We start from the raw sequence: 20,688 nt of genomic DNA on the forward strand, positions 1-20,688 counted from the left end.
GTACATGAATTGTTGAAACTGGAAATGTCAGGTTCATTGAGAATGGTGAAACCAATGGGAGTGAAGCTTCACAAAATGTGGAGATTAAGGAAGTTAGAGTACAAATTCCTTTAACTAGTGCTTCTACTTCAAGAATTGTTGTTCCTTATACTGTTGAACCACATTACAATCAAGAAGAACAACAAATTAATGATCCTAAAGTTAACAATGAACCTATAGTAGAACAATCACAAGAAATAATATTAAGAAGATCTCAAAGAGAAAAGAGATATGCTATTTCAAATGACTATGTGATTTATCTACAAGAGTCAGAAAATGACTTAACATTGATAATGATCCAGTTTCATTTTCAGAAGCCATTAATGGTGATGATTCTGGAAAATGGTTAGATGCTATGAAATATGAGCTTAAATCAATGACACAAAATGGTGTATGGGACCTTGTGGAATTGCCTGAAGGATGCAAGAGAATTGGGTGTAAATTGGTCTTTAAGACTAAGCGTGACTCTCGTGGCAATATTGAACGACACAAGGCTCGACTTGTTGCTAAAGGTTTTACTAAAAGAAATGGGCATTGATTATAAGGAAACATTTTCTCCAATTTCTAAGAAAGATTCTTTCAGGATTATCACGACACTAGTAGCTCATTATGATATTGAGTTGCATCAAATGGATGTTAAAATTGCCTTTTTGAATGGGAATTTAGAGGAAGATATTTATATGGACCAACCAGTGGGGTTCATTGAAGAAGGAAAGGAACACATGGTGTGTAAACTTAAGAAATCAATATATGGACTTAAACAGACTTCCCGACAATGATATCTTAAGTTCAATGATACTATTACGTCCTTTGGATTTAAGGAAAATACTGTTGATCGGTGTATATATCTGAAGGTCAGTGGAAGCAAATTTATATTTCTTATTCTATATGTTGATGACATCTTGCTTGCAACTAATGATCTTGGTCTATTAAGTGAGGCTAAAAAGTTTCTCTCTAACAACTTTGAAATGAAAGATATGAGTGAGACAGACTATGTGATATGAATAGAAATATTTCGTGATAGATCACAATGACTGTTAGGCTTGTCTCAGAAATCATATATTAATAAAGTTTTAGAAAGATTCAGAATGAATAAATGTTCAGCATCTCCCGTTCCAATACAAAAAGGAGACAAATTTAGTCTCATGCAATGTCCAAAGAATGATCTAGAACGGAAACAGATGAAAAATATTCCTTATGCATCTATTGTTGGGAGTCTGATGTATTCTTAAACATGCACAAGGCCCATTTACACCATCACTAGTAAACATTAATAAAATTATGTGTCATTTATGTTACTATTGTTTGCTAACTAGAGAGTAAAAGTGTGAAACATTTCCAATAAACAAGATTGTATTATAGGGATGAGTGGTTAGCCCAATATTTGAAATTGTCCAAAGGACAAAATACTGGATTTGAAATAAGTAACTACTAATTATATGTAACAAAGTAGATACCTGATGCAAAGCCAGGCAACATCAGAATTGGCACATCCAGACTTTGTGCTATTATCAATATCATCATCTATTATCTGGATGCATTCAGTGTCATCAATCTTTTTGCCTTTAGTCTTCTTACAATGATGTTTGAGCTACAAATTATAACTCCAGCAGTGGACAGAATTTTGTATCTATCAACAACCTAATCACATTAAACAAGGAAGTTGCTCTAGCATGTGCTCTTTCAGCTTGGGACAAATCACTATAGATGGATCTTAAGATGAGGAAAAAGTTCCTTGCACTATTTTATATTCCCTTTCCGCTATATCCGTGAACATCAAGGTTTCCAAGTATTCAAATGAAATAGCACTAGAAGACCTACCGGGTTACTCGGAAGAAACTCAGAATCAATAATAAATTTTCCATCAAGCTTGAAAGATGGAAAGAGTCCAAGGGAGGCAACAAGACACAATTTTTAAATTTCTAAACTTTTAAGGACTTCACATTGGATAATGAATCATCTCCAAAGTTGATACCAATATGGAAATCCTGTACCACCACAGCTTCTGATTGATAACTCTTTTCAATCTGGGTCATAAAACCATACAGTTCAATAATTAGATGAGAAAATGGACATCGGAACATTTTAAGAATCTATACTGAAGAAACCTAAAGATAATATGCTACTCCATTTACCTTTAAGAAAACAAGCAAACCTCACATGCCAGTGTTAAATGTATCACACACAATGTTTCCTGGCCTATTTCCGTGCCCAAATTTTGTTTTTGATCAATAATTTGAAAACTTGAAGTCCAATAATTTGAAGTTGGATATCATTTTCTTCAGATATCCACGTGTCTATTAGGTGGGTTGAACGTGCCTACAAAAATAGAATTCAAGGAACTTAAGTTATTGTAAAATATACCATTGTAAGATCTATGATTTTACAATAGCAAAGTCTAATGGTCTCAGGCATATCAGACTATCAGTATGTAAATTGTATAACATCAGTAGTTGCCAAGTGTATCGGCAAATACCCCAATGTATTGCTGAACAGATTTTTTATTGAAATAATATAATGAATTTTCATGAAAAAAAGAGAAGCTACTCCCATGTAGAAAAACATAACGAAAAAACAAAATATAATCAGAGAAAAAAAATACTAGTATTAAATACCCTCGAGGCATTGACTCAACAACAACGACCGGAAGACCCTCAACAATTTCTTTCAAAACTTTAATTAACAGTCAATTCGTACCTTTTCTTTCCCACTCACTCTCGATTTTCTCCCGAAAAATCACCGAACACTCAGTGGCAAACTCGCAATATAAACCCAACACGAAGGCCAATCTTCTCCGCCCCTTCACTTTTATTATTTCCTTTCCCTTTCGCCCATTTTTTCTTTTCCTTTTCTTTATTTTTTCACTTCCTTTTCTCACTCTCTGAATTTTTTTTATGCTTTTTTTTTTCTTCTTCACACTCTCTTTCTCTACCACTCGCTTTCTCTCTCTATCACGCTTTCTCTCTCTTCTCAAACTTCGCTATCAGATCATATCTTCGTCGGAGATTTTCTCATTCCGATTTCCCCGGCTTAGTTCAATCGCCGAAATCCGTGGAGTGTTCCGATCGTGTCGGTTTTCCGTGACCTAAAAGCTTCTTCCGGTGCCGATCGGCGCCGGAGATAGCCGGAGTTCGCCGGAGCCGTCGCTGTGCTCGGTGACGCGGAGTTCGGAAGCATTGCGATGAGGACGACAACGACGGTCCCGTAGTTGCGCGAATTGGAGTTCGATTATGATGGTGGAGGTTTCGAATTTCGACGCGCGTGAAGAATTTGAGGCTTCGGAGCGTGTGAATTCGGGGTTTAGCAAGGGTTTGGGAGGGTTATTGGGTGAATGGAAGGGTTCGGGCACGAGAACGGGTGAATGAGCGAGTGAGTGTGAAATTGGTGTTGGAATTTGGTGGAAGAATAGTTAGTTTCTTCTGAGCGGTTAATTTTGTGTTTCGAGTGATGTCACGCACTGATACGATGACGACTTCGGATCTTAATAGAACTGGTCCCGTGGAAAGAGACATTGAGCAGGTATATTGGTTAGTTCGTGACTACTGTATTCATGTTGAATTGTTTAATATTTATTGATATTTAATACTTAGTATTCAATAGGTTTTTTTAGTTATTTTTTGTTTGAATTTATTTATTTATTTAATTGGATTTTTTTGTCGAATATTTATGGATATTCAAATAGGTTTTTAAATGAGATATTAAATGATGATGATGATGATAGCTTGGTACTATACTGGAAGTCAAGTTGGTTGGTTCATTAAATTGCTTGACTACTAGGTAGGGGTGTTTGTCATCAGCTAAAGTAAGCTTTTTGGGTTTTCTTTTGGCCTTTTCCAGTAATGGGTTTGATTCTGCATTGAATATACGTGTGTTATACAACATGACTTAGAGAAATATTGAAAGGGTCTTACTAAACATTGCCCTTAAAAAGTCATGGGTAGCACAATTTTGTGCATCCCAATAAATATCTTTCTCCTTTTAATTTCTTAACCAATGCGCCAAGGGCATTGATTAACATTTTCCATATTGAAATTCTTTGTAATTTTGCTTATTTGTTTGATCTCTGTAATTATAAATGGTAGGATACGGGTAAAAACTGACGATATTCGGTTCAGCGAGTGGAATTGGAAATGTTGGGTGGCATTAGTATTTAGTAGTAATGCTTGGAAAAGGGAAAAGGTGGTAGTGTGGTGTATGATGCTTGCTTGCAATCTTGTGATTTGGGAAAATGAATGAACATGTGGTGGAATCAGAAAACTGATGCTTTATAAATCTTAACACATGAACATTCTGGTTTCTTGTTAGTGTGGAAGGAGCATTTCACTCATATTGTAGATACTTCAGGGATAAGGACTTGACTTGCAGAAGAGAAATGGTTTTGCGAGTGTTATATTATATATATTATATATTATATATAGGGAGAGGATAAAATATAAGCATTTTCCAATTATATGTGATATATTATCTTTATTTCTAAATGCCATGTCAGGTCTTGTTCGACTTTTTAAAATGTTTTGTTTACAGAAACCCTGGCCTGTTTTTGTATCTGTGAAGTATAGACATTTAGTGAGTTAATAATCAATTTGGTTTTGATAAGTTTTTATTTGTGTTGCTTTGGTCCTTGAAACTTGAAAAAGTGCTTGTCTATACTAATTGGTTAGATGAAGGATAACCTAATAACTAGAGGTACAGGTAGGCCAAGAAAGATTGACATCATTTGATTCATCTAGTTGAACCTGCGTAGTGAAAAGGCTTTGGTTATTGTATCTGACTATCTGGTTATTTATGCTTTGATGAGCTCAATACTGTAGTGGAAAAATTTGATTTTGAAAATTACTAAAGGATCTATTGCTCTTTAATTGATAGTGATATTTAGGTTGTAGCCAAGAGTGAGAGCAAGTGCATCATATTGAATTTTCCTGTCTGCTCGGGTCCTTGCTTGTAGAGATGCTAATAATTAGCAAATCAGGATAAGAAGGAACAGTCTCTGCAGAACTAATGGGTCCATGGTTGTCAAAGATTTTCTTTTTTTCAAAATTTCTAGCTGCTTCTTTTAGGGACTAAATTTTTAGGAGATTTTCTAAATAGTAAGATGTGTGGGATAATAATCTCATCATGGTAACTATAAAGTTTTTTTCAATTTTGATCTAAGTTGATGTGCATTCAGTCTATTGTTGTGTTTTGTGGAATTTGAGACTTCAGGAATACTTTTGTGCTTGCCAAATGTGCTGACTATACTGACTGAGGTTCTTTATTGGTCTTAAGTACAGGCTATTACTGCTTTAAAAAAAGGGGCTTACTTGCTCAAGTATGGAAGGAGAGGGAAGCCCAAGTTTTGTCCCTTTCGGCTTTCCAATGTGAGTTTTGTGCTACTTTTTCTGTACATATAGATTAATCCCTGTGAAAGTGTATTTCACTCTTTTCTTCCTAGTTCCTAAGATATGTGTTTGCCATTACTTTGTCCCTGTATTATTTTGAAAGACAAACTTAGAGCCTCAGTCTCTTTTTTCTTTTAGTTCTGTATTTTCATATTTTACATTTTTACTGTATAAATAGTTGTAACAAGATTTCTCAAAAAGGAAGTAGGGAGAAATATAGTAGATGGTCTTGAAGTTGACAGACGAAGAGTGTTAGTAATTTGTTGAAGAGAGGCCAAAATGTATCCATCCAACAAATTATATTGTGTAAAAGGAGATTTCAGAAGAGCATACCTAAAAAGTTTCAAATAACTACAGAAAGAACTATTAATGGCTTATCTACAGTTATATTATGTTTTTGCAGTATCATTGTGAAATTATGGGAAATCATGGTTGCTATGGCTGATTACAAAGTTTCAATCAACTAATTGAAAATGTTAAAACTTAATATTGCTTTTGCTAAACCATGGGGAACCTTGACTAGTTTAGCAGAAATATAATTTTCGTCACAATAGTATTCATAGTAGAAGATGGGGGAAGGACTTCTCTTAGTCATGAGACTGATTGGATTTGTGTTAGACACCCTTCATGCAAATACTAAAAAATGGAAGCTTTACCTTGCCAAAGGCCATATATATTAAATTTAGAGTTATGCAAATATACTGTTACCTTATTGACTATATCAAGATCTGCTGCATGCTGTGATTATGTGTTATTTATAGAATCTACAGGCTAACATTTCATTGCTCTCTAGCCTCATGCTTGTTTTGTTATTGCTATAGTATTGGCTATGGTTTATTTTGCATTACCTTCAATATGTTATTGGCTTATGTTAGATATATCAGACCATTCACATGGCTTTGCTAAACAGTAAGCTTTTGAGAATTGAGATAATTGAATCATGATGACATACATGGTATCAGAGTTTAGAGCTTCCATGGCCTAGTGCTCATGACTTCTATCCTTGAAACTCATTCTTCTAAATAAAAAAGTTGAATATCAGAGCAGGGTACGTGGGCTTGTGCATTATCCATGCTTTGAGCCTAAAGGACTTTTACGTAGGGTAGTGTGTTACATATAAAAACCGTTCATGAGTCTTCACCTAATTGCTCTTGTCTTTATGTCATTTAGTTCTTGACCATAGTATTAGAGCTTCTGGAACCAAGTGGCTAGGAGTTTGATCCTCACCATTCCCATTCTTCTAAATAGAATCTGAATTTTAGCACAAGGTTGATTGGGCTTGTACATTATACATGCTTCAAGCCCAAAGGGTTTTGCATGGGAGTGTGTTGGAGATATGAAATTGTTTTTTTTTTGGAAGGCGAAATATATATTATATTATTGATTTAGATAAAACAGTACAAGTGGTACTGAACAAAGGAAATACAAAGCACCTCTGGTGCTGCCTCCCAAAATAACCCAAACCAACCCATCAAGAGAACATCACCACATAGGTTAACCAAAGGACTCCGATATGTTAGAGGACCAATGGTTGAAACTAATGTTGAAGCCTTTCTCTCTAGCTTTTAGCCAAGACCAAGCTGTAAACATAGCCTCCTCCATGACTTTAGAGTAATCAAAATGCTTTCCTTGAAAGATCAAGGTATTCCTATGGTGCCATATGGTACTAGTTAGAGCCACCCACCACCCACACCATCTGCTTTGGTTTATATTAACTCCAAATCCTTCACAAAATTGAGCTAAATGGCTTGCTGGGGAAGCTGGAAGAGGTCCTACAGCCCTGACCCATCCCATGGATTCCCACCACAGGGGCATTATCCTTTTGCAATTAAAAAAGATATTTTTTTAATAAAATTGTAGTTAATAAAATTGTAAAATATCAAAGATATTTTTTAGATAGATAAATATCACATTGTTTTGATTTTTTTCTCTTTCAAAAAAAGTAAAATAGGAAAATAAATATCTAAGATACAATGTGATATTTGTCTATTGCGAATATATCTTAAATATTTTACTAGAAAAAAATTTCACATGTCTTCACCTGGTAGGTTATGTTTTTTGGGATAGTTGGTTCATGACAGTTTCCAGTTTTTGCAGTTGTTTTTTCCTTTCCAATAATTGTTTGGTTATCAAAAGTTGAAAGTATTTGATTTGTCTATTGCTTTCAGGATGAATCTATTTTGATATGGTTCTCAGGGAAAGAAGAGAAGCGCCTTAAACTAACTAATGTTTCTAGGATTATATCTGGACAACGCACGGTAAGTATTTTAACATGACTAGGAAATCATTGATACTATTTTGCTGTTTCTGATTTAGCCAACAATGTCATTCCTTATATAAATAAATCATTTATGTATGCATTATTGTGATCTCACAATTTGTTCCTAGTTGATATATATAAATGAGTTGTTATTCTGAATCTTTTCCAATATATAATAACAGTTTATGGAAATTTTTTGATCCTGTTTCCCTTTAGGAGATATGATTTTATTAGAGTATTCTTACTCCATTGTATTAACTTTTACTTACTGTTAGGGAGCTGTCACCAGCTGTAAGGTAGTTACAGTTACTAACTGTAGTTAGTAACTGTCTGGGTTAGTTTACAGTTGAGAGTTAGTTACAGTTGAATCTCTCTATATAAAGAGATAACACTGTTAGTTGTAACTTTGTCTAATCTTTTTCAGATCAATGACAAACACTATTTTACTTTCTCTCAAATGCTATCACAGTATCACAGATCTAGGTTGGGATCTGCAACAAATTTTTTGGGAATTTCCTCACTTTTTTTATCTTTGATAATTTTTTTATCTCTTCAGGAGATTTCAATCTGTTTTTCCCCTCCTCCTCCACCTATCTCTGCCGCGCTCGCGATCAGGATGACTACTCCGGTTACTGCCGGTGGTGGCGGTTGTGATCCTCTGCTAAATGGTGGCCATGCGCTGCCGATTCAACCTTCATCGGCTAACACGAACTTCAATCACATCATTACCAAGAAGCTCGATGCTGTGAATTATCTCTTCTGGGATCGTCTTCTCCAATTCATTCAGAATGTGCAGATTCTGGCGATGTCTGCGACAATTGCTGATCGTGATGCTGGTTGCGTAACTGAAGCTTACCATGCCTGGGAGCAACATGATCAATTGTTGCCCTCGTTGCTTCAATCCGTCGTTTCTGCTTCGATGCTTTGCAAGTTCATAGGCTGCACAAATTCTTGGTCACTATGGGATAGAATTCTCAATTAATTTCATGCTCATACAATGCGAGAGCGAGGCAGCTGCGTACTGATCTTCGCCAAATCTCCTTGAAGGTCAATCTGTTTTTGCAATACAAAACATTGTTGACTCTCTTGCTGCTATTGGTGATCTGATTTCTGTGAAAGAACACAGACATCATTATTGATGAGATTGAAACAGTGCTTCTTGCACATGAATCTCGTAAGAAAAATGTTGCTTCTATCAACATTGCCTCCATTTCTACTGCTCCATTGAATTTCAATTCAGATTCTATTCAAGCTAATCTTGTGTAACAGAATCAAAATCAGCCTCAAAGCCTAATCAAAATCTGATATGAACAGATAAAAAATAATTGCTTGAATTTTCTCTTCTTCCAGTATATCTCTCTTTTGAAAGAAGCGTTCCAATTTATTTATCCAACTATAAGCATCAGATTCCCCATCATATATGGGGATTTTCAATTTTCTCCGTCGTTCTGTTTTTCCTTCACTGGTGTGGTTTTTGGGTGTCTCTTCTTTATTGACGGAACCTTTGGGTGTGTCATCATCTGAATGCTTGGACAAATTTTCCATCATGGCTTCTAGGCGCGCAAAACATGTTTCAAGTAGTTGTCGTTCTGCAACTTGGTTTTGTCGGTCCTCCATTAGCATCTCCAAAATTCTCTCCATTGTGTCTGGATTTTCAGAATTAGATCGAGTTGTCACCATTGTTGGAAACAAGCACTGGATCGGTGCTCTGATACCAAATTGATATGAACAAATAAAAATGGAACAGATTTGAATAGATGAAACATAAATTTTTATAGATAATTTGAGATATTTTATTACACAGGTTTTCGAGAGCCTGTCTCTCCACAATTCAGATTCTTCCTAATTCCAGAGTGACTTTCCCATTCTGGTTTATTTCTATTTATACTACAGGTAATGGACACAATTATTCTGAATGGTTGTGATTGCTCCCAAGGGTCATGCCCCCTTGATTCGCATCTCCTGACCTTGCATCCCTTGGGCGGATCATAACGGTTGGTTGTGACTGTTCCCAAGGGTCATGCCCCCTTGATTCGCATCTCCTGACCTTGCACCCCTTGGGCGGATCATAACGGTTGGTTGTGACTGTTCCCAAGGGTCATGTCTCCCTTGATTCACATCTTCTGACCTTGCACCCTTTGGGTGAATCGTAACTATTGGGTGGTTTACACCTTTTGGGTAGGTTGTAACTGTTGGGTGGTTTGCACCCCTTGGGTGTTGTGTGCCCTGTTGCTGGTGGTCCATGGTTATTGTGTTGTGTGCCCTGCTGGTGGTGGTCCATGGTTATTGTGTTGTGCGCCCTGCTGGTGGTGGTCCATGGTTATTGCTTCTCTTGCTCGCTGTTTGCGGGTATACACCTTGGTGATGTGTGGCTTATGCTTATGCTTATCAGAATTAGTACTCGAATTATTCCCAAAATGATCAAAATCAATATCAACAGTCTTCAATGGTGGCTGTGGTGGTCGTGGTGGCTGCTTTGGTGGCTGTGCAGGTTGTTTTGGTGGCCCTGGTGGTCATAGCTCTATTCAATGCTCCATCTTTTTAAGTATGGGCATGATGCTGGCAATTGTTGGCATAGACCATCTTCCTCTTTCTATAGCACAACTTATCCTATTATGACTCAACCTATGCAGCCTATGCAAGCTGTGTTCAACCAATGCAAGTTCCTTTTGGCACACAGCAACATTATGCACAAGCTCCAGTGCAATATGCTCCCATGCTCAACAATTTTCTGCTCAACCTGTCTTTCCACAGCAGTTACAGCAACAAGCTTACTTAGGCACTGCTCAATCTGTTTTTCCACAACAGTTGCAGCAACAAGGCTACCCGGGAAACTCTTCACAAGCTTCTATGATTGTCAATTATCCTATGACCTATACTTCAGCACTGCCGCAGTCAGCTCCTCCATCATCTACTACTCCTAATCAACCACAAGCTATGATTGCTGGATCCACTAATACTCCATCTAGTAGCTGGTTTCCTGATTCTGGTGCTTCCCTCTTGTGACCTCAAATGTTCAAAACATTCAGCATTGTGTTCCCTTTAAGGGATCTGATCAGGTTATTATAGTAAATGGTCAAGGTTTGCCGATTAAATCTATTAGCTCATCTTCATTTTTATCTCCATTCAATTCTAATGTTACTCTTAATCTTCATAATCTGTTGCATGTTCCTAATATCTCTAAAACTCTGCTAAGTGTAAGTCAGTTTGCAAAAGGCAATTTTGTGTTTTTTGAATTCCATCCTAATGTTTGTTTGGTCAAATCTCATGGATCCGATGAGATACTTCTCAAAGCAAATCTCAGTTCTGATGGTTTGTACAAATTTCCCAGCTTGCTGTCAAGTCCTTCCTTCAATGTCAAGACAAGCTCAATTCTAGTTTACATCATTCTCTTGTAAATTCTGCCTCTGTAAATTCCATTACTTCAAGCACTTGGCACTCTAGGCTAGGCCATCCTAGTGCTGCTGTTCAAAAACTTGTAATGCAACTTTGTAAGATTCCATTTATCAACAAAACTGAGCTTGATTTCTGTTGTTCATGCTGTCTTGGTAAAGCACATAAACTACACTCCCTCTTCTCACACCACTTAAAATCAACTCCTCAAACTAGTGACCTTTGGGGACCAGCTCCCTTTGTTTCATCTACTGGGTATAACTATTATGTTACTTTTGTTGATGCCTATACTAGGTATACCTGGATTTTTCTGCTTAAAGCAAGGTCTGAAACACTGAATATTTTCAAACAGTTTCAAGCAATGGTTGAGAAACAGTTTGGTTTTCCTATTAAAGCGGTTCAAACAGACTGGGGGGTGGGGGAGAGTTTAGACCTTTTACAGCCGTTAGGGATCATTCATTGGGTGATTTTCCCTTGAGAGAAAACATAGACTCATGGTTGAGCTTGGACTTACTCTCTTGGCCCAAGCTCTTCTTCCTCTTACCTATTGGGATCATGCTTTCCTAATCAGTGTTTTTCTTATCAATAGACTCCCTACTTCCTCTCTTAATTTTGATATACCATTTGTCAAATTGTATAAACAGCAGCCCGATTTTCATTTTCTAAGGGTGTTTGGGTGTGCTTGTTTTCCACTCTTAAGACCTTACAACCAAAATAAACTTCAGTTTAGATCTCAAGAGTGTATTTTTCTGGGATATTCACCTGCTCACAAAGGGTACAAGTGTCTTTCAGCAGAAGGCATAATTTACATCTCTAAGGATGTTGTGTTTAATGAGTCCAAATTTCCCTACCCTAGTCTGTTTTCCTCTACTTCTTCCTCACACTCTTCTTTAGAGTCACAATTTCCCACCACTACCATACCTACTGTGTCTGTTCCTCAACCACAAGCACCTATTCCTATTGTTGATTACTCTTCCACACACATGTCTAATTCTCAGTCCAATCAATCGGCTCCTACTTCTCCTAGTGAGATTCATCCTGTACCTAACACAACTTCTATTGCTTCTACTAATTCATCTTCACCAAATTCTGATCTACAAGTATCTCAACCGGAACACAGTTATTCATCCCATTGTTCAAAACACACATCCAATGCAAACTAGGTCTAAGTCTGGAATTTTTCAGCCTCGAATTCATCCTACTCTTCTTCTTGCTCATATGGAGTCTATGTCTGCTAAGCAAGCCTTGACTGGCCCTACATGGTTAGCTGCCATGAAAACTGAGTATGATGCCCTCATCAACAATGGTACTTGGACTCTTTTTTCTCTGCCTCCTACAGAGTTCCTATTGGTTGCAAATGGTTTTTCAGAATTAAAGAGAATCCCGATGATACAGTCAGTAAATACAAAGCCAGATTAGTGGCCAAAGGGTTCCATCAGTAGTATGGAACTGACTATACGGAAACATTCTCACCTGTGATAAGGCCAATAACAGTGAGATTGCTTCTCACCCTTGCTGTCACTTATGGCTGGCAATTGCAACAGTTAGATGTAAATAATGCTTTTCTTAATGGGATTTTGGAAGAAGAGGTGTACATGCAGCAACCTCCTGGTTTTGAGTCTTCCACCAAATCTATGGTCTGCAAGCTTAATAAGGCCATCTATGGTCTTAAACATGCCCCTAGAGCCTGGTTTGATAAACTCAAGGTGCACTTCTGAAGTTTGAATGTAAGTCCAGCAAGTGTGATCCCTCTTTATTTGTCTACTCCAAGGGGTCCTCAACAACCTATATGCTTGTTTATGTAGATGATATCATCATAACAGGGAATAATCCTTCCTTAATCAAGCAACTCATCTCTAAGCTAAATACTTTTTTCTTTCTTAAAGATCTTGGTTCTCTAGACTATTTCTTGGGAATTGAGGTAAAACATCAATCTGATGGATCTATTGTTCTCACTCAAGGAAAATACATTAGAGACTTGCTGGCCTAAACTAATATGACAGAAGCAAAACCTATTTCTTCACCTATGGTTACTGGATGTAAGCTAACTAAAAGTGGATCTGATCCACTCACTGATCCATATATGTTCAGATCTGTTGTAGGTGCACTATAGTATGCAACTATAACCAGACCAGAAATTAGCTTTTCTGTGAATAAAGTCTGTCAGTTCATGAAGGAGCCTCTTGAAGATCACTGGGCTGCAGTTAAAAGGATACTATGGTATCTTAAGGGTACTCTTACATGGGGTCTTCATCTAAGGCCAGCTTCTGCACCTTTCTCCATCAATGCATTCTGTGATGCAGATTGGGCCTCTGATCCTGATGACAGGAGGTCCACTTCTGGTGCTTGTGTCTACTTTGGTCCTAATTTAGTATCCTGGTGGTCAAAGAAACAGTCAGTTGTTGCCCGCTCAAGCACAGAGGCTGAATACAGAAGCTTGGCCTTAGTTAATGCTGAAGTATCCTGGCTTCAATCTCTTTTTATGAACTTCTTGTTCCTCACAAACTTCCTGTTATTCATTGTGTCAACACAAGCATTGTGGCTTTGGCTCATAACCAAGTCCTTCATGCTCGTACAAAGCACATGGAGCTAGACCTATTTTTTGTGAGAGAAAAGGTTCTAAATAAACTACTTCTGGTAGTTTATGTTCCTGCTACTAGTCAGTATGCAGATATTCTTACCAAAGCTTTGTCTCCAAGTAATTTTGAAGTGTTCAGGGCCAAGCTCATACTGTGTGATCCTTCCAATTCTTCTCGGTCTCACCCACCATGAACTTGTGTGTGTGTGTGTGCACTGTTGGTTGTAACTTAGTCTAATCTTTTTCAGATCAATGATAAACACTATTTTACTTTCTCTCAAATTCTATCATGATTTATTGGCTACCGAGGATTAATTTGTTGGGGTCATGGATTTTCTCTTTCCCTTGCTATCATTTATGTAATTTCTAATAGCAACTATTATGCTGTTTCTTTCCAGGAATTTATATACATGCTGATGTACTTTTGTGCTGTCTTTTCTAATAACTTGTCATTTATGTAAAATTACACTACACATGGTCATGTTGTTCCAGTGAGCATGAGCATGGGTTTATTTAATAATTTTAAATATATTCAGAGTTCCTTCTTGACTTTGAACATCTGCAGTGAATTCATCGCAAGAGCATGGGTTCTCTTTTCTATCTCTGTCATGACTGATTAAACATGACCCTTTTTTTTTCAGCCAATCTTTCAAAGATATCCGCGGCCCGAGAAGGAGTACCAGTCATTTTCTCTCATTTACAATGATAGATCATTAGACTTGGTATAAATTTCTATATACCTCTCCACTTCCCCCTCTTCTTGAAAAATGGCCCATAGATGGAGCTTAGGGGAAAAAGAAATATGATTTCCTATGCATCAATTAATTTAATCAATAATCTAGCTACAGTCAACCACAAATTTGTAAAAGGGGTGGTGGGTGGTGGCAGAAATGTGTGGTAGATTCGTAAATAACTTTGGATAGGTTATTTGTTAAATTAACTGATGCTTGGTTAATCAAAAATTGTAGTCACAAACTATTAATGGAAAAATTTTTCCAAGCTGTATTATGGGTCATTTTCCCACTTTTTTTGGGGGTTGTTCTTGGCCTGCTGCTTTGATTGCACAGATTTAATTTATATTATGAGCATTATTGAGGTATTTTGTTTGTAGAAGCTTTATATAATGTTGTGATCTGATTCTAAAATTTTTTTCTACCAGATTTGTAAGGATAAAGATGAAGCTGAGGTTTGGTTCAGTGGATTGAAAGCGTTAATTTCTCGCAGCCATCACCGGAAGTGGAGACCAGAGTCAAGAAGTGACGGTATTCCATCTGAAGCTAATAGTCCTCGAACATACACTAGAAGAAGTTCTCCCTTGAATTCTCCTTTTGGTAGTAACGAAAGCTTGCAAAAGGTATTAATATATAGTGTCTTTTTATTTTCTCCCTGTTTGACTACATTTCAGTTAAAGATGTTTATTCAGAGGATTTTCATTTTAAATATTCAGGACAGTGGGGATCATCTTCGCCTTCATAGCCCATATGAAAGCCCCCCTAAGAATGGTTTGGATAAAGCATTTTCTGATGTGATTTATTATCCTATTCCTCCAATGGGTTTCTTCCGTCCAGATTCTGCCAGTGGTTCGCTCCACTCTGTGTCATCAGGAGGATCAGATAGCATGCATGGTCAAATGAAGACAATGCCTATGGATGCTTTTAGAGTTAGCCTATCAAGTGCTGTTAGCTCATCTAGCCAAGGTTCTGGTCATGATGATGGTGATGCCTTGGGGGATGTTTTCATTTGGGGGGAAGGCATGGGTGATGGTGTATTGGGTGGTGGGGTTCACCAAGTTGGGAGTAATTTTGGTGTCAAAATGGATTCTCTGTTGCCTAAAGCCTTGGAATCAGCAGTAGTTCTTGATGTGCAGAATATTGCTTGTGGTGGGAAACATGCTGCCTTGGTGACCAAACAAGGTGAAGTTTTTTCCTGGGGGGAAGAATCAGGAGGAAGGCTTGGGCATGGAGTTGATTCTGATGTTCCTCATCCAAAGCTTATTGAATCTCTAAGTAATACAAATATTGAACTTGTAGCTTGTGGGGAGTATCATACATGTGCTGTGACACTTTCTGGTGATCTTTATACGTGGGGTGATGGCACTTACAATTATGGTCTTCTGGGGCATGGAAATCAGGTGAGCCACTGGGTCCCAAAAAGAGTAAATGGCCCTTTGGAGGGCATACATGTTTCATCTATTTCTTGTGGTCCATGGCACACTGCTGTTGTTACCTCTTCGGGGCAATTATTTACTTTCGGCGATGGTACATTTGGTGCTCTGGGTCATGGAGACCGAAAAAGTGTTTCCTTGCCTAGGGAAATAGAGTCCCTGAAGGGTCTTCGTACTGTGCAGGCTGCTTGTGGTGTTTGGCATACTGCTGCTGTTGTGGAGGTCATGGTTGGAAATTCAAGTTCCAGCAACTGCTCTTCAGGGAAGCTGTTTACATGGGGTGATGGAGACAAAGGTCGACTTGGGCATGGTGACAAGGAATCAAAACTTGTTCCAACCTGTGTTGTGACTCTTGTTGAACCTAATTGTCAAGTTGCTTGTGGTCATAGTATGACTGTAGCACTTTCTAGATCAGGCCATGTCTATACAATGGGCAGTTGTGTCTATGGCCAGTTAGGAAATACTCAAGCTGATGGGAAGCTACCAATCCGTGTTGAAGGAAAGCTTTCAAAGAGTTTTGTGGAGGAGATAGCTTGTGGTGCATATCATGTTGCAGTTTTAACTTCAAGGACTGAAGTTTTCACGTGGGGGAAGGGTGCAAATGGTCGTTTAGGCCATGGGGATACTAATGATAGAAACACCCCAACATTAGTAGAAGCTCTGAAAGACAAACAAGTAAAAAGTATTGCTTGTGGTACAAATTTCACTGCAGCCATATGCCTGCATAAGTGGGTATCTGGTGTTGACCAGTCCATGTGTTCTGGCTGCCGTGTGCCATTCAATTTCAAAAGGAAACGCCACAATTGTTATAACTGTGGACTTGTTTTTTGTCATTCATGCAGTAATAAGAAATCTGTTAAGGCTTCAATGGCACCAAACCCCAACAAACCTTATCGTGTCTGTGATAATTGTTTTAATAAAATAAGGAAAACTACAGAAACTGATTCTTCATCTCAGTCTTCTATGAGCAGAAGAGGAAGTCTTAATCAGGGGTGGTCACTTGAGTTTAATGGTAAGGATGATAAATTGGATTCCAGATCTCATAATCAACTTGCCAGGTTTTCTTCAATGGAATCCTTGAAACAAGTGGACAGCAGATCTTCAAAGAAAAACAAAAAATTGGAATTCAACAGTAGCCGTGTCTCACCTGCTCCAAATGGTGGTTCCCAGTGGGGAGCAATGAATATTTCTAAATCTTTTAATCCTGGTTTTGGATCATCAAAGAAGTTTTTTTCAGCTTCTGTTCCTGGATCTAGAATTGTTTCCCGGGCAACATCCCCAATATCTAGACGACCTAGTCCACCTCGTTCAACTACTCCAACCCCAACACTGGGGGGACTTTCATCCCCAAAGATGGTTGTGGATGATGCTAAGAGAATCAATGATAACCTCAGTCAGGAGGTTGTTAAATTAAGATCGCAGGTATTTTATCTTATGCTTTCATTGATGGACGGTATTCCCTTGGTGAAATGAATGGAGTTTTTATACCAATTGATATTATGATTTTCTGTTTCTAGCTAAATGCATATTTAATTGGAAGCAACTTCATTATTTTCTGATGGTTGAATTGTATAATAGTTTACAAGCCAGATAATATATAAACGTATGTGCAGAGTTGTAATATTGTCATGTAAATTTTAATTTTTAATTGTTGTTACATTAGAGCATGTGCATGCAACTGTTTCAGAGAGGGCTGGTGATTAGTGGAGCTAGGTCACAAACTATTTAAGATGTGGTTAGCTATGAGCTCAATAAGCTAGGCTCATGAATTCATGAGCTGCGTCTGAGTTGAAAATTGAAATTATGACTCTGTTTAGTAAATGAGCTGAGCTAGAGCTTTTAATGGTTTGGTTCTGATAGAGGTCCATTAGTAGCAGGCCAAGGAGATGGACCTTGGATATGCAGGGTGTTCACTAGAAGAAATAAAGAAAGAAAAATAAAATTAAATAGACTTGGCTAGGACACAGTCTTGTTTGTTATATTTCTTTTTTGGTTTGGATGCGCTGATAGTGGAGAGGATGAGAGGTAGTTATATAGGAGTAAAACAGGAGGCCTATGATTTTTCTTTCTGTTGTTCCATTTGGCTTCTACCTTGGGCAGGGATAGTTTTTCTGTGGTGTATAGCTCTGGGGCAGGAGTTAACAATCTTTTCTATACCTCCACAAGATGTTTTAACTCACTGTCATAGGGTGGAAATAGTTTACTTTTTCTCATGTTTATTTATTTTTCTAAACCACAACCTGGTGAAATCTCTTGACTATCTATTTGTAGTGAGCCTGATGAATTTTTTGTCCCCTATTAGGTGGAAAACCTGACTCGGAAAGCCCAGCTTCAAGAAGTTGAGTTGGAAAGAACAACTAAACAGTTGAAAGAAGCAATAGCAATTGCAAGCGAAGAAACTGCCAAATGCAAAGCAGCAAAGGAAGTGATCAAGTCACTCACTGCGCAGGTAGGAACTCTTACCCCTCAAGCCATTTTTACAAACTATATTCCTATAACAGCTAGAAGTTCTTACTCACGAAGGAAAATATGAAGGACCCAAAATCAAATACATTTTCATGCATTGCATTGGGTATGCACACAAGTAGTGGGTTGGTAACTTTTTTTTCCCCATTTAAAATAAGCTAACTTTATCTAGAAAAACCATATTCAAGAGGATTCTATGCCTATTTATATTTTCTTGAGTTGTTTGATTAGCCCTTGTCTAACTCAACAGGATGAGTAGAAAAGCAACACTAATGGGTGAAAGGTTGTAGATGAAAAAATAAATGTTATTGCTACTATAAATGTGATTTGTTGCCTGTAATTGAGTCTTATTCTAGGCATGTAGTTACCAGCCTAGGTCTATATATTATAATTATCTTTGATCATCAGAAATAATATCTAGAAAATTTTCATTCAAGTACTATGCTTACTTGGAGACCAAGTAGTGTACATATTAAATAAATAACCAGCCTCTGAAAACATGCCTAAACGACCACAAGAATGAGGAAAACCTCATGAAACTGATGCCTATGCATTGATTTGACATAACTATACCAAAGTTTAATATCCTAATGAAATTTACAAAAATAACTCTAGGACTAAAAAGTAATATTAACCGAATTAACTCTTATCGATTTGTACTGGATGTATCAGAACTAGTCTCACTAATCTTACATGTCCTTGTTTCTTGCACTGAATAGTTGAAGGACATGGCTGAGAGGCTACCTGTAGGAGCATCCAGGAATGTCAGATCGCCACCCTCTCTTGCTTCCTTTGGCTTAAATCCTGGTTCCAATGACCTTACTAATGCTTCCTTCGATCGATTGAATATACAAGCAACAAGCCCAGAATCAGACTCAACTGGATCCACTAACCAGATACTTTCAAATGGATCAAGCACCATCACCAACCGGAGTGCAGGTCACATTAAACACAGTCAATCGGATGCAATTAGCAGAAATGGTAACAAAACAAAGGATAATGAGACTGAATGGGTTGAGCAAGATGAACCTGGTGTATATATTACTCTTACCTCCCTACCAGGAGGAGTAATAGATCTTAAAAGAGTTCGCTTCAGGTATAGAATGCTCTATCGTATTAACTTTCTTTTTTTGGTCAACTTACATAACTTGACCTCCAAATTTTGTTGATGCAGAGTAGAGAAATGACAGCAATACAATTTTTCCAACATATTCTCTATTATTGGTTTAAATTCATGTGAGTTCTATCACTGTAGAAATAGAACTACAAGTGAGACCTACATGAATTTCAACCGATTGTGTTGGAAAGAGTGCGTAATGTGTTGGCATTTCTCATGTTGAGTATAATATACATAGGTTGTAATCTTTGACAAGCAATTTCCTAGCTAAATGCTTTATTCTTTAATTTGGTTTATGATGGGAAAAGAAAGCTTTACAAGCAATTCAGATAACTATGTTGCATTTCAAACGTTTAGCCATATTATAATGTGGGTTTAACCCTTTGCATTGGTGAATGCAGTCGGAAGCGGTTTAGTGAGAAACAAGCAGAACAATGGTGGGCAGAGAATCGGGCAAGAGTATATGAACAATACAACGTGCGCATGATTGACAAGTCGACAATTGGTGTTGGGAGTGAGGACATGGCTCATTGATGTGATAATTTGTACATGAGGAGTTTTAACCCGTTTTGGCAGGACTTGAAGCAAGAATTTGCCATCAAATACCTTTGGCTTCCATCCAAGATTAAAAAAACATTAAGGGAAGCAGGGATTGGCATAATAGGAGAGAATAGGGATTTGATTGTGATTTTGTAATTCCACTTTTTTTTTCCATTTTGATTACATTATCCATTTTTTCCCTATATGTAGCTTGTGTGGGGGTTGAGGGTGAGAAATGTAAATTCCTAGTAGGTTATTGGCTCTTGTTTAAAGTAGCTGCAATGTAAATTTCATAAGCAAATGCATTTACTAATTTTTCTTTTACACCAGTTATATAATACCTTCAGCCATGGGATAGATGGCTTTAAGTAGTTAATATAGATAGACTCTGGCAAATGTTATATTTTTCGTGCTCGTACAGTATTTCAAAGCATTATGTTCTGATTCTCATTTGTCTAGCAATATTGTATACTTTGTATGGCGTTCATCTATTAAAGCAAAAAATCAGTGAAGAACCGATTAAATTAGCCCAGAACTACGGTCAGAATTCCAAAAAAGACCAGAATCCAAAAAAAGAGAACTATGGTTTGATTTCTTTTTAAAAGTGGTTTTTTTTTTCTTCCTAAAAATTATTTATTAAAAGACTTTTTTAATATAAAAAATCTTGTGGATTATAAAAGACTTTATAGAAATGTGATGACTATTAAGATTTTTTTAAAAGATTTTTATGATTAGATTTTATATTTTTAATGA

The 20,688-nt window shown here is 37.3% G+C and overlaps 1 protein-coding gene and 1 long non-coding RNA gene across 3 annotated transcripts; one reads left to right on the top strand and one right to left on the bottom strand.

Moving 5' to 3' along the window:
* Positions 1–1,512: 1,512 nt before the first annotated feature.
* On the bottom strand, positions 1,513–2,874 carry LOC102662578 (uncharacterized). The gene is made up of 3 exons (XR_419435.4): positions 2,737–2,874; positions 2,175–2,358; positions 1,513–2,066 (listed from the first exon to the last, which is right to left on the bottom strand). It is a non-coding gene; the product is annotated as an uncharacterized lncRNA (long non-coding RNA).
* A 59-nt stretch (positions 2,875–2,933) lies between these two features.
* LOC100791947 (PH, RCC1 and FYVE domains-containing protein 1) lies at positions 2,934–20,336 on the top strand. Of its 2 annotated transcripts, XM_003551913.5 has the most exons (9): positions 2,935–3,558; positions 5,310–5,396; positions 7,586–7,675; positions 14,290–14,370; positions 14,808–15,002; positions 15,096–17,234; positions 18,115–18,261; positions 18,998–19,374; positions 19,797–20,336. In XM_003551913.5, the coding sequence occupies exons 1-9, from the start codon at positions 3,487–3,489 to the stop codon at positions 19,927–19,929; spliced, it is 3,321 nt and encodes a 1,106-aa protein (XP_003551961.1). In that variant the 5' UTR covers positions 2,935–3,486; the 3' UTR covers positions 19,930–20,336. The 2 variants fall into 2 exon arrangements, with proteins under 2 accessions (XP_006602295.1, XP_003551961.1); XM_006602232.4 differs by lacking the exon at positions 14,290–14,370 and having other exon boundaries at positions 2,934–3,558.
* The last annotated feature ends 352 nt before the right edge of the window (positions 20,337–20,688 follow it).

The sequence above is a fragment of the Glycine max genome, chromosome 18 (assembly GCF_000004515.6).
Source record: "Glycine max cultivar Williams 82 chromosome 18, Glycine_max_v4.0, whole genome shotgun sequence".
Taxonomy (NCBI): Eukaryota; Viridiplantae; Streptophyta; class Magnoliopsida; order Fabales; family Fabaceae; genus Glycine; species Glycine max.

Excerpts from the sequence above, each read along its gene's own strand:
- LOC100791947 (XM_003551913.5), top strand. The coding sequence starts at position 3,487 with ATGTCACGCACTGATACGATGACGACTTCGGATCTTAATAGAACTGGT. Across the intron at positions 18,262-18,997 it reads TCAAGTCACTCACTGCGCAG|TTGAAGGACATGGCTGAGAG; the intron begins GTAGGAACTCTT and ends TGCACTGAATAG. Across the intron at positions 19,375-19,796 it reads CTTAAAAGAGTTCGCTTCAG|TCGGAAGCGGTTTAGTGAGA; the intron begins GTATAGAATGCT and ends TGGTGAATGCAG.